At 38.5% G+C, this 13,979-nt stretch overlaps 1 protein-coding gene across 1 annotated transcript in view; it reads left to right on the forward strand.

The window, feature by feature from the left end:
* The window catches only part of DUT (deoxyuridine triphosphatase), a 13,240-nt gene extending 1,300 nt beyond the window's left edge, over positions 1-11,940 (forward strand). Inside the window, exons 2-6 of the mRNA XM_009644015.2 lie at positions 1,335-1,426; positions 2,513-2,557; positions 9,755-9,829; positions 11,302-11,372; positions 11,821-11,940. Coding sequence (XP_009642310.2) covers positions 1,335-1,426; positions 2,513-2,557; positions 9,755-9,829; positions 11,302-11,372; positions 11,821-11,877 — 340 coding nt within the window. The 3' untranslated portion in view covers positions 11,878-11,940. The remainder of the gene's footprint in view (positions 1-1,334; positions 1,427-2,512; positions 2,558-9,754; positions 9,830-11,301; positions 11,373-11,820) is intronic.
* The last annotated feature ends 2,039 nt before the right edge of the window (positions 11,941-13,979 follow it).

A 13,979-nucleotide genomic window follows, 5' to 3' on the forward strand; every position in this document is an offset into this window, starting at 1 on the left:
TGAGGGGGGTCCTTTTGCTGAGCCGAGGCCCCCCGCCCTGCAGAAGAGGAGGCCAGAGCTGGCCTGTCCGTTAGCTCCCTTGCTCCTCCATCCCCCTCCCTTAATTTCGGGAGATCTGTGGTCTGGTCATGCTGTAGCACCGATTTCATCAGGTAGCGATGCAGCCGTTGGCCAAAAGTCAGGCTTGACACATCAGCCTGAGTTGCTGTTGGCGCCAGCATTGCCTAGGTGTCTTCCTATTGAAACAAAAAAAAGAAAAATGGTAGCACACGTGGGCGCTCCCTGCCAGCGCTTAGGCTTTTCTTTCCTCATGGCTGTTGGGTGCTGCCTGCCACAGGAAGTTGTGGTGGTTTGATAATGGTCCTAGCTGGAAGCCATGTGTGTTGCTGTACAAACTTAGATTTTGGTTTGCTTGAACTGATAATAACGGTTGTTCCAAGGTTTTCACTACGTTCAGGAATATCTGCAGCTAGGCTTGTGGTTGTTTGCGTGGTACTTCCATGATCAAACACAATCACTAGCTATATCTGAACTCCACTCCGACTGCCTCTAGCTTCCCTTTTTTATTATTACTTAGAATAATCAGCCTGTCTTTTTCTTCCTTCGCCTACCTGACTTCCTTCCTGAAGCTTTGCTTCACTACACTTGACAGTTTTCCTTTGTATTCCTTTTGTCTTACTGGGTTGGTTTTTTTCTTGTTCCAGTGCTGCACTGCACACCTGGAAAAAGTCCATTTCATAAAAAACCTTTCAGTGCTTCCCAGTGTTTAAAAATCAGTTCTTCGTCAAGGCCAAGATACACTTGCCTTACACAAGAGAAGGTTCTTAAGACCTCCCTAGTTTGCAGTTCCCAACAGAATCATGTGAATTGTGAACTTCTGACCTGCTCAGAAAAAAACCCAAATTTAACTTAATAGATTATTATTTTTGATTACAACTAGTTCACCTGCTGCAGAAAGCTTAATCAGAAGAGTGTATTATCCTTAAAGTTTCTCCCTTTGAACAGAAATTGCACAATCCCATTCACTTACTGGTTAATTTAAAGTTAAACTTGTATTTTTTGTCTATCTTACCAGTTAAAAAAAAAAGTAAAACTAGGAATCTTAAGACTGTGCTGTTCAAAGGACACTACTGAAATCTTAAGCTAGCAGCATCAAGATGGGAATATCTTGTGTTTTAGAGTCTGCATTAGATTTTGCAATCTGTAAATATTTGTTTTATAAATTTCATGGTATAAATTCCCAGCAAGAATAATTTTGGGTAATTTTGTACCTGAAGTTACAGAAAAGAAAATTTTCAAAGTGTTCTTTATAAACTAGTGTTTCTTTAATGTAGTGCCTATGACTGTGTGATACCACCCATGGAAAAGGCTGTAGTGAAAACAGACATTCAAATTGCACTTCCTGCTGGATGCTATGGTCGAGTAGGTGAGTAAACAGGTTATGAAAAAACTGCAGATTCATTGTAGAACAGATTTGACACCATCTTCACATTTAGATTCTGCCTAAAGCCTTCAGAATTAGTCTACACAAAAAGGAGGTCTCACGTGGCTGTGTGATTTATTAAGCCTTGCAATAGATGTTTCTTGTCAAATAGATTTGAGGTTTGGTGTATGTCTAATGACAAAAAGATGATTAGCAAAAATTTTCATAATCTGCATACAACTTTATAGGCTATGCAATATTCATTATTTATCTGCAGTTTCAAAATTCAAATTACAAAGACCAATAAGTAATGAACATAGAGAAAATACACCCCTGGATGTTTAAAAATGAACCCTGAAGTAAGAGCGCTATTGTAGTACAGTTTGACAACTTCTTGTGACAGAATACTTGAGAGAACCTGTATGAGATATTTTTGCGCATTCTTTTTCTGAATTATGTATAAATTCTTCAAGTAAAAAAATAAATAACCACTCTAGTGGAAGAGCATTATCAGAGTTTGCTGTGACCCTTCATCTAAAAGGAGAATGCATGTGTATTTCTCTTATCCCACTCAAAATTGTGAAGAGAGCTAACATTTTAGCACCTCATCAAATTAGGCCAAGGTAAGTAAAAAAAACCCCTGCGCATAATTTAATTTATCTGTGTATAATATTAGTAAATTGCTCGCCAAATACTGTCTGCTGTTGTAACTTGAATAGATTAACCTAATAGTCTTTTGAGATTATTCCAAACCAGTGGTAGCCACCAAAAATAAACCAAGATTAGACAGTCATTGTCTGCTCCAACTGCCTTACTGGAGAAACCTACTCTGCAATTGGTGGTCTAAACAAAGATATGCTTGTATCACTTAAAGATTGCAATTTTATTGTAGCCTGTAGCAGCTGTTATTTTGTTTAATATATACATTAACACTTACAGTAGTTCCTGTAAAACCATGTTTCTTTTAGACTGTGGAAGCAGTTCTTGCTTCCACAACTCTCTGCAAATGCACTATCTAATGTATAAATACTGTGTAAGAGTTTTAAAATAAATAAATTATTATACTTACAAAAAATTTCTTGTTTCTAGCACCGCGTTCTGGTTTAGCTGCAAAGCACTTCATAGATGTTGGCGGTAAGATTTTTGTTCTTTTTACTAAGACTTTGTAAAATCTTGCTTCATTGGTAGTCTGGCAAAAGGACATAACTGGGTAACAGAGAGCCAGTGCGTCAATTATTTTAAAACCTGCTGAATTATAAAAGTATTACTGATTTTTTAAAATAATAACTGTATTGTACTTTTGTAGGCAATGCCTGGCATAGATGTTATTTTTCAGTTTAGGCTTTAGAGATGACTTTCTACATTCTGCTTGCTCCATTTGACTAAAGACCTGCGTGTGATTCTTTTCAGTCTAGTCTAAGATCTGAAGGAGTTAAATCATTAACATACAGATATTCTTTTATGCAGAGAATATGTAGTAATTATATTCAAAAGGAATGATAGAAAGCACTGGAATACATCATTACTGTGGGTAGAATTTATTATTACGATCAAAAGAGCTTTAGTTTACTCTTACTGATGAAAATGTAACAAATCAGGAAAAGCAAATGAAATTTAAACTCGTAACTGTACATTAATTGACTTTTTGAAACAGAAATAAAACAAAATGCCACTTTCTACAGATATTTACTGGTTTTTTTTGTTAAGTACTATCAACAGATTTGTTCTGGACAGGGTGGTTTTGTAAAATATTTTGAGCTTTTCTTTAATCTTGATTAGAAATTCACAGATATCTCTTCAAAAACAATTATTGTAGGCATATCTGTAATCAGAAGCCTTCATGAAAGCCTCACTGTCCTTTTGCCGTATCTCTATAACTATGACATGAAGTAAATAATGTTGAAGGTTCAATTCCAGTTTTGCAACAGGGCTGATCAGAGCACAGACAGATTCTCCAAGTATGGTATTATAAAATGGAATCTATGTTGCACAGAGGTTCTCACCACTAAGATTATTGTGGATTTATTCTGAGCACAGCTGTAACCACAGCAATTTAATTAGCACTAAATATGTTACTACGTTGTTCTAATTGTACAAGAATACAGTTCTAAGTTAAATAAAATGTTTTCTGCCTCCTAAAGCCCTAAGCAGTTGGTTTTCCTGCCAATAGATTGTAGCAAAAGAACCAAACCCTACATTTCTGATGTAATGACCTAAAGAACTATTTTCAAAAGTGCTGGGTGGCTGAGAGAGAGAGCACATTTTTGCAAGCACATTATAATTTGAGTCATAATGGAAGTTGACAAGAAAAGTGTGCTGAAAAGTTGAGGCCTTTTCGCTAGGTTTTGCGGGGAGGGGAGGGGGGCAGTTAAGGGGGGGTTTCTCTTCAGTGTGTATCCCCAGTGTTAAACGAGAGGCTACTTAGAAATTGGTACTCAGCCTTTACTTTCTTAGAGGTTCGGCTCTAGGGGTGAGGAAGGGTGACTCTGGGCATCCTTCTCTTCCTGATGCCAAGCCAGCCAAAAAGCAAAGCAATTCCCAGTAAAATTTAGAGCTGCTGCAGAGCTACTTTATTCTGTCTGCTTTATGGCATACCAAAGTCTGGCTGCGCCTGTGATACAGTTCTGATACCAGAGGTTAAAGGGGAGCAGCTGTGCCAGCTTTGGGTCACTTGGGCTTTGTCTTAAATAAGAATTGATTCTTGCATGCCTGTTACACTAAGGTTTTTTAAGTGGTGCTGGGCAACATACAAAAGAGCACTAAGATGGGAATCAAAGATTCTCTACACCCCTATGACTCACGGTAGTATACGTGGGCTCCTATAGTGTGGGTCTTTAAAGTGACACTTCTAAAATAATTTTTTTGTTTATATGAGAAAGTACATATGCTCTGTAACAGTCTTTTCAATCTGAAAGTTAAACTAGAAAATACCAGAAGGGAACCAGAAGTGCTTAGCAGGATGACCTATGTTCAGATTTTAAAAAAGCTGACAGTTGACAAACCATGAGTAAAAGCTATTTCTGACAGATAGCAGAGGACTACTTCTTGAAAAAAACCAAAACAAAACAGTTGTTGCATAATTTTAACTTGTATTGCAGCAGTCCTTTTGTCACAATGAGGACATGATCCATTTAAGTAAAAATACATTGCCAGAAGTCCCAAGGGTCAGGAAGAAAAATTGGGATCATGCATGAATATGTTCAGAATTCACATCTGCTATGTGTGGATGCTTTCCCAACAAGTGATGTGCCAAACTTCTGACGGAGTAAGACAGAATGTCAGACTGCCAATTCCAATGCATGATTTTTCCAAAAATGACTTAGATGATTTCCACCCAATACACATAATTTAGAAAAGTGCCTTAATCCTCAGCAATGTATATAATTATTTCAACTTGCTGTTCCAGAATAACAGAATGCCAAGGATGTTAACGTGTTTTGCCATACGCAGTTATATAGAGTGAGTTTGTGGTCCTATACAGAAGGTCAAAACTGGTCAAATCTTCCTGGAACATATCTTCCAAGGATCATATATTATTTGATACAAATAGTGTAGTTTGAACTCAAAATCCACATGGTGGTTAAACTCAGTAAGACAATGTCAGTGGAAGTATAATAGATTTAAAGAGAAAGGGATTGGTAGGGAATTCATTTCACAAAATCTTTACCCAGCTGTGCCTTTAATGGAATTTGAAATTATCATGGCTTTGGCAGTGTTTCAATCACTCAGCACAGCATTAGACTAATTGTTTTGGCCACAGAATATTTTTAAATGTTATTTTCTTAATACATAACTTCAAGTCTAATTACAAGTTCTGTTTGTATTGGGTATGCTTTTAAGGAAGAAGCCTGCTCTTCTCTGCATCCTCTGGAAAGCTTTCATCCTCGGAAGCGTGCAGGAAGTGCAATTCTTGCCTCTTAGAAAATACATCCAATACAATCTCTAGAACCATTACAAGGTGTTTACTTTATAACTAAGCTTAGAAAATTAGGGTGTTTTAGTGAGAGGGGTTTTTCTCCCGTCTAGTAAATAATACGAGTGATTAAAGCTTTCAGTGTTGCTGACTTCAGTTCAGCCACAGAAATACTCATCAGTCTTTTCCATCTTATCAGACAGTTTTCAAATCGTAGAGATCCAGTCTCTAGCAGTAGTCAAATAGGTGATCAAAAGAATTTGGTATCTGTTCATAGAAGTACCTGTTTAAATTACACCCTTTTCAACAAATACTTATAAAATAAATTTTAGTCTCTATACATAAAGCTGAGATTGTGCTAATGCTATTGTTTAAAGGTCAGGGAAGACATCTGACTACATTAATTTGTAAATCAGTATAGATCCTTTATAATATCCCTTTGCAGCCAAAAAACAGGGTTGGGTTTTGAAAAAGGATAGAAGTACTCACATGCCATTAAGGTCCAGTTACCCCAATACAAACTTAAGGTTTAGATACTTTTTTTTTTTTCCTCTCCCAGAAAACAGCAGCAACATCTGATAGATCAAAAAGCTTCATTTGTGGTTAAGCACTAACCAATACATGAAGTACAACTTTTTTTTTTCATTACATAGAAATAAACTTGCTTTCTGTCAGAGATATGAAGGCCAAAAAGGTAATTTAGAATTACTTTAAGTAGCCCATGTTGTTCTGTTTTATAAATTTTCTTCGGGTAATTCCAGCAAAAAAGAGTTTCTTGCATGTATAAATCTAACCATAACTACTTTGATTGGTACATTTTATATATATAAAAGCATAATCTCCATCTAAATAGAATTAGTAATCTGTATTAATCAGTTCTGAGTATTGTGTTATAGCAGAGCAGAATACTGTATTATAACAGAAATAAAACTAGCACTTGTTATGGTAAATTAGCAAATTCCATTATCAATCCCTAATGCATAGTGGTATCTATCCCAGCATATAGTCTAGAAAAATGTTGTCTTAGCTGTACAGAAACACTTGAGAATGGTTTGTCAAATTAAGAATTTATCCAAAAAGCTAATGATCTTTTTATATGCATTTATGTACATAAGTACATAATTTTATGAGCCAAATATGAAATTCTGGCTTTCAGCTCTCCAGCTGATTGACTCATGTGAACAAGTACACCAAATTAATGGGCAACTGACTGCAGAACTTGAGTGGTGCTTAAAATTACTTGTGCTGCCATTACAAGTTTGTTGAATCTGTCTTTGTAATGCAACTGCATAGTAATGCATGGACTCAGTGTCCACTATTGTATAAAACAGAAAATTATTTGCGTAGCACTCTTTAGCTAATGCTTTGTGTCACCCTTGCTTTAGCAATTACGTAAGGGCTCTAGATTATCTGATAGTTTAAAAAGGAGGAAGGAATAGTACCTTGCTAGAAGTAAGAAGGCAAAATTTTCATGTTACGGTTTTATAGTTCAGCCTTTTTTGCTTATACACTTGACACATGTATAGGATTTGATTTTTAATATTTTAAGTATTGAATTGCAACACTGAACTGTGGTAGAAATTGTGCAAGAAAGCTCTGTGATCACCAATATAAGTGATGTATTGTGATTCTCAATTTAACTGATGCATAGTTGACTCTCTGCAAGATGGTCTAACCTAAACCAAATAAACAGTACAGGACCTGTACATGTAGCTTCAGTACATCAAGCTCTCCAACCCAACTGAACTGAATGCTACATTCAAGAATTTTTAATATTTTTTTTTTGTATTCTGGAGAACATTCATGCACAGCAACCCCTATGTTTTGTTCACTGTTACTTTTGACAGTGCCCTGTAATTAGGGTCCCTTTAAGCAATCGCATGGAGTTAAATACTAGTGAGTCAATTTGAGAACTGCATGCTTTTATGAATTTTCAGAACTGAGGGGATACTCCCAGTGTTACTAGCACCTTAATTGGAAAGTTGTTCAGAAATGTGCTTGGATTAACCCATAACATTACAAGGAAAAAAGAGCTGTATTCACACTAGAACGAGTGCAGAGATTGTACAGTAACTATGGACCATATGTACTGCAATATTTTCGCACAGCTGAGGGAACTAAGGGAAAAAACCCTCAGTTTTCTATTCTTCAGTGGTATAGTCATACTACAATTGTCTCTGATGTTTATAATCTCTAAAGGTAATACTTTGTATGAGTCTAGCTAGGAATGTCTTGGAATGGCATGTAGTTTTAGTATTTGAATTATTTGTGCAAGTAGACTTCAAAATACATACTTTGGTCCACAAGTAAGCCCAAGCTCCAGTTTTTGTACTGGAAATACACTTCCTGTATCTGAGAGAAAAATCCCAAAGAAGCAGAACATGATTATTTTAATGTGTATTGGTAGATAATCTTCTGAGCTATGAAGTTAATACAGTTATGTAAACTATAAGAGCCAGCTTGTTTTACAGTATTTACACCCAAATGTAGCCAAATGACAATCAATTCCTTAAAGCTTTAGTTCTGTTGCCCTGCCTGAGATACGGGATTTGGATCTGTGCAAATCCATAGTTCTCAAATAAAATGTTAGAGTTAAGAACAGATTTTTGCTTGACACTCAAAGAGCTGTAGTTAGCAGAACAAATGGAGCCTGAATTTGGTACAGCTGTCTTGATTTCACATGGGGTATTACAACTAAAATTAGTAATACAGTGGTAAAACACTTCTTGATATGTGATGGTGTATTGGGTTTGGGTGGCAAGGTTTTGGTAGCGGGGGGCTACAGGGGTCACTTCTGCAGGAAGCTGCCAGAAGCTTCCCCTGTGTCCGACAGCCAATGCCAGCCGGCTCCAAGAGGGACCTGCCAGTGGCCAAGGCCGAGCCCATCAGTGACAGTAGTAGTACCTCTGTGATAACATATTGAAGAAGGAAGGGGGGGGAGGGGGGAGGAAGTGCACATTTTGCAGCTGGAGAGAGGAGTGAGAATACATGAGAGGAACAGCTCTGCAGACACCACAGCCAGTGAAGAAGGAGGTGCACCAGAGGAGAGATTCCTCTGCAGCCCATGGTAAAGACCTATGGGGGTTAGAAGTGGAGCAGGTATCTACCTGCAGCCCAGGGAGGACCAGGGAGCAGGCGCATGCCCAAAGGAGGCTGTGACCCCATGGGAAGCCCGTGCTGGGAGCAAGCTCCTGGCAGGACCTGTGGACCCATGGAGAGAGGAGCCCAGACTGGAGCAGGTTTGCTGGCAGGACTTGTGACCCCACAGGGGACCCATGCTGGAACAGGCTGTTCCTGAAAGACTGCACCCTATGGAGAGGACAGACCCACGCTGGAGCAGTTCGTGAAGAACTGCAGCCCATGGGAAGCACTCACATTGGAGAAGTTCATGGAGGACTGTCTGCCGTGGGAGGGACCCCACAGTGGAGTAGGGAGGAGGAAGGAGTGGCAGAGCCAGCATGTGATGAACTGACTGCAACCCCCATTCCCTGTGCCACTGTGTGGGGAGGAGGTAGAGGAATCGGGAGTGGGCATCTCCCCTACGAGGAAAGGCTGAGAGAGTTGGGCTTGTTCAGCCTGAAGAAGAGAAGACTGAGAGGGGATCTCATCAACGCATACAAATATCTTAAGGGCGGAAGTCAAGAGGACGGAAGCAGTCTGTTTGCAGTGGTGTCCAGCGACAGGACTAGGGGCAATGGATGCAAACTGAAACACGAGAGGTTTCAGTTGAATATGAGGAAGAACTTCTTCACTCTGAGGGTGGCAGAGCACTGGAACAGGCTGCCCAGGGAGGTTGTGGAGTCTCCTTCTCTGGAGATATTCAAAGCCCGCCTGGATGAAGTCCTGTGTAGCATGCTCTAGGTGAGCCTGCTTTAGCAGGGGGGTTGGACTAGATGATCTCCTGAGGTCCCTTCCAACCCTTACGATTCTGTGATTCTGTGATTCTGTGATTCTGTAGGAGTGGGGGGAAGGTGTTTTAAGATTTAGGTTTTATTTCTCATTACCCTACTCTGATTTGATTGACAATAAATTAAGCTATTTTCCCCAAGTCAGGTCTGTTTTGCCCATGACTAATTGGTGAATGATCTCTCCCTGTCCTTATCTTGACCCACAAACTTTTCATTGTATTTTCTCTCCCCTCTCCAATTGAGGAGGGGAGTGAGAGAGTGGCTTTGGTGGGCACCTGGTATCCAGCCAGGGTCAACCCACCACAGATGGTGTTTTTTGAGTTCTTTTTGCAAGATTGATTAGCATTTTTAGATATTTCAAGTATTTTCATATATATAGTTTAATTGTGCATGAGGAATGTAAAGCATGTCAATATGAGATACTGCAATTGTCTACTAATCTAAACCTTATCTGCTTATACTGACAACATTTATTAACTGGATATCCCTCTTAATTCTTCCTTATGACAGCTGGTGTTATTGATGAGGATTACAGGGGAAATGTTGGTGTGGTACTCTTCAACTTTGGCAAGGAGACTTTTGAAGGTAAGCGTTAAGTTGGTGGAGCCTGTTTTCAGCTACCTGACTGGAAGTAAGAGACTAATTTTTCTTCAGAAGTCCAGGAAGAGTTAGAATTAGGCGAGAACATTTTTCTTCTTATAATTAACAAAAACATGGAAACTTAACAACATCCTTTCAAGGAAACACCCAAAGGTTACAATCCTAGCAAATTAGGTAGCAAACCCTGAAAAAACCCACACCGCCATGGCAAAACCAGAACAAACGAAAAATCCTGCTTAGCTAAGCTTTAGAGTCAATGAGCTGTACTGAAGTGCAACTTTGTATCAAGTCTCATTCTTGCTCAGAAAAAAAAAAATTACCTGAGCAGTATTTGAGATAAAAATTTCTCCAGAATCCTGGGAAACATAAATAATAAAGATACAATTTTCCCTTTATCATGCTGTCATTCTGCAGTCAGTCAGTTATAAGCCTCAGGACCCAGTTACAATATTGCCAGTGTTTTTGCAGCCTTTTGTGCAACTTCACAGTGCAAGCGTCTTGTAGAAGTTCTGTGAACAGATTGGGTAATCAGAAATTTTGTTTTCCTGTTATCAGTTCATGGTTTTTTTTCTCCCCAGAGAAATGAGTTCCTGGGTCGAGTTCACAAAAAAGAACCACATTATACATACATTGTACTTTACATTGGTGAGGCCGCACCTCAAATACTATGTTCAGTTTTGGGCCCCTCACTACAAGAAGGACATTAAGGTGCTGGAGCGTGTCCAGAGAAGGGCAGTGAAGCTTGTGAGGGGTCTGGAGCACAATTCTGATGAGGAGCATCTGAGAGAACTGGGGTTGTTTAGCCTGGAGAAGAGGAGGCTGAGGGGAGACCTTATCACCTGCTACAACTACCTGAACGGAAGGTGTAGCGAGGTGGGTATTGGTATCTTCGCCCAAGTAATAAGTGATGGGGGAGAGGAAACAGCCTCAGGTTGTGCCAGGGTAGGTTTACATTGGATATTAGGAAAAATTCCTTCACTGAAAGGGTTCTCAGGCACTGGAACAGGCTACCCAGGGAAGTGGTGAAGTCCCAATCCCTGGAGGTATTTAATAGACGGGTAGACAAGGTGCTTGGAGACATGGTTCAGTAGTGGAAAGGTATTGTTGGACTCAATGATCTTAAAGGTCTTTTCCAACCAAATGATTCTATGATACAGCTGTCTCTCCATCTCTGCAGTATTTATGAATAATGACACTCAAGATGCCCCAGTATGGCAGCAGGGATGGGGGGAGATACCTTGAGCTGGTACTGCTGCTGAAACTTCATCTGAAGAGGACTAAGCACAAGTTTATCTTGGCCTGTATTTTTGTGGGACTATTAACATCTGCTTAAATAAGTTTCAAGTAAATGTTTACACTTTAACACATTCTGATACTCTTGAAAGGGGATTGTCTAAAATTTATATTGATTGTTCACTTTTTTTGAAGGAACTAATAATACTTTAACTTCATTGCAGTTAAAAAAGGGGATAGGATCGCCCAGCTCATCTGTGAGCGCATTTGCTATCCTGAGCTAGAAGAAGTTCAAGTAAGTTGCCAGAAGAAAATATTTCTGCTGGTTTTAGTAATTAATAGTTTAAGATAGTTGTAGATAAGCTGAAACTTACAGTCTAGATAAATACTTAACTTTAAAACTACTTTCAGTGTTAAAACTGCATAGTAGCATTGGTACCCAAATAAAAATCTTGATGTTTTGCATGCATTTACATGGGGTTTTTTTAGTAGTTTTCAGAGTTAACAGGTACTTGAGAAACACTTCAGTATTATACTAGAAACAGTTGTCTTACAGTGTGGGATTTGTTTAAACTTGTACAGAAGGCATTCTAAAATGTCTCTTAAAAATGTTTTGGTTTAGTTTCTCAATTGTAGCTATTGTTACAAGTAAACATACCTTCCTCTTCGACAGACAGTATCTGTTGTACAGAAACAGAAGGCAAGTTCAGACACTAAACCAACTTATACTTGATGTCTTTCAGGTTCTAGATGATACAGAACGTGGCGAAGGTGGCTTTGGTTCTACTGGAAAGAACTGAAAGTGATTTGAATATGCTTTCTGTATTTTTTTATGCTGTTTCTAAATTTTTATTTGTATTAGAAGTGGGATTTTGCAGTGCATAAAAAAAAATCAAGTTTTATTTAAACTTCTCTGTCTCCATCCTGTCCATTTTTACAGGCAGTGAATTAATCTGCATTATGCAGAAATGTGCATGACTGACTGGATTGATTAGTTGATGGATTATTTTTCTTTTTAGATGTTCAGTTCTCAGTAATAAGAACTCTTTTTTATGTGCTGAGTATATTCTAATAAATTAAAAAAATGACAATGATTTGATTTTATTTTACTCACCTAAACTAAAATGGCTGATTGCTCCTGTTGTGGTTTAACCCCATACAGCAACTAAGCACCACACAGCTGCTCACTCACTCCCCAGATAAATTAACTCTATCCCAGCTGAAACCAGGACAGTTTGCTTGCCAGTTTGTGTTAATCTTCTGAAAACTATCTTCCATGTAGCTTGGCATTTCATGCTGAGAGCCTATTTCATACAGAATCAGTGATAACACAGGTATTCACATGACTTCTCACTCTGACCCCTAAATCAGAATAAGGCAAAGATATTTAATATTGCATCTTCTACAACTTGTCAAAACGCTTGTGTTTCTGTTCAAAGCTAAAGTTCTGTCTTTGAGCCTTACATGATCCTCGAACAGCCAATTTTTCAGCTCTCTATCAACAGTGTTTGAACTAAAAACACAACTCATCTGGAAATAGCTTCGATGTAGTAAATAAATGCTACAAAACGTGCTATTGAAATATTTGTTGACAAATTCATGAATAAGTTACTGTGTGGAAGAAAGATTCTGAATTATTGAGGCAGTGCACAAACTGGGTTTTTTCAGTTCTATTTTGACCAGTTAACATAGAAGTCTTTTGGAATCTGTCCCGAACCTGACTGTTTTAAGTGTGTGTGAATCTCTTAAATGACTCAAAAGCTTTCAGGTTGAAAGAACATGCAAACAAGAGAAGGGACAAAAAGGAAAGAGTCTTGAGTATTTTTCACTTTACTGAAAAGAATTAGAAAAGGCTGTGATGCTCTCAAACATTTTTTTTTTTCCCCCTGCAGGTAGGCCCTTTTGTAGACTAAGATGTCCACAGCATTCTTCTCTTCAGTAGTCTCAGGTCCTCTTGGTATTAGTTTCATGTCCTTGTCTAGGACTAACCATTTCCAGTGAAGTAGGCCCAAAATATTGTATGTTTTATATATTTTAGCCCCCCCTTTCCCAAGGAGCTGGAAAATGAAGTGTAATAAAACAGCATTCAGACTCCTTCAACCGTAGGATAATCATGACATTGACTTGGCAGTGCTGAAACAGTAAGTGCATTCATCTTTTGACTAGGGTAGAAGCTTTACCTCCATGTGCATTATATGCTTATCAGTCTTTTTTTTTTTCCCCCCCCTACACCTTTATGACTACATTATACTTCCATCCGTATACCCAGACCTTCATAAGCAGGCTTACTGTGCAAAAGCCTATTGTAAGCAAGAAGCACATCATACCAATGAAGTTCTGAACAAATTGGAAAAGCTGATCTCAACATGAAGGTTCTTCCATTCTATAACCTGCCAAAAAGGAACTTCAGTTACCAAAGGCTATTTAAAGATTTTAAAATAACTATGACGCTTTCGTGTAAAGCTGTTTCCTCTTGTTGGACTGTAATTTGAGAGCAAGTTTTGCTGCTCCTCCCCTCCCCCCAAAGCAAAAAGCCAGCAGGGGATACACTGATCTAAGTCCTTCTTAAAAGATACTACAAGATGTTCTCACTTGGAACAGCAACCCAGAAGGAAAAAGTTCAAGCTTTGTTGATACTCACAATTTATTGTACCTGTCAGAATTTCCATTTTTGAAAGTAATACTAATACTCCAGATTCTGAGATAAGGAGGAATAGTATTTGCTAAAAAAAGCACTGTCTCAGAAGCTCTCTCGGACACACGAGGAAGAAAAATTTACAGGTTTGTGCCTACTGTAAGTTGTCTACATACAGACTGTTATCCAAGTGTCATTACCAAGAAGAGCTCACTAATTTTGAAAATTGGCATAGTCGAGTTCCTTTTCATCATTTCTCAATACTTA

This window comes from Egretta garzetta, unplaced genomic scaffold (genome assembly GCF_000687185.1).
Source record: "Egretta garzetta isolate BGI_Z169 unplaced genomic scaffold, ASM68718v1 scaffold287, whole genome shotgun sequence".
In the NCBI taxonomy this organism is placed as follows: Eukaryota; Metazoa; Chordata; class Aves; order Pelecaniformes; family Ardeidae; genus Egretta; species Egretta garzetta.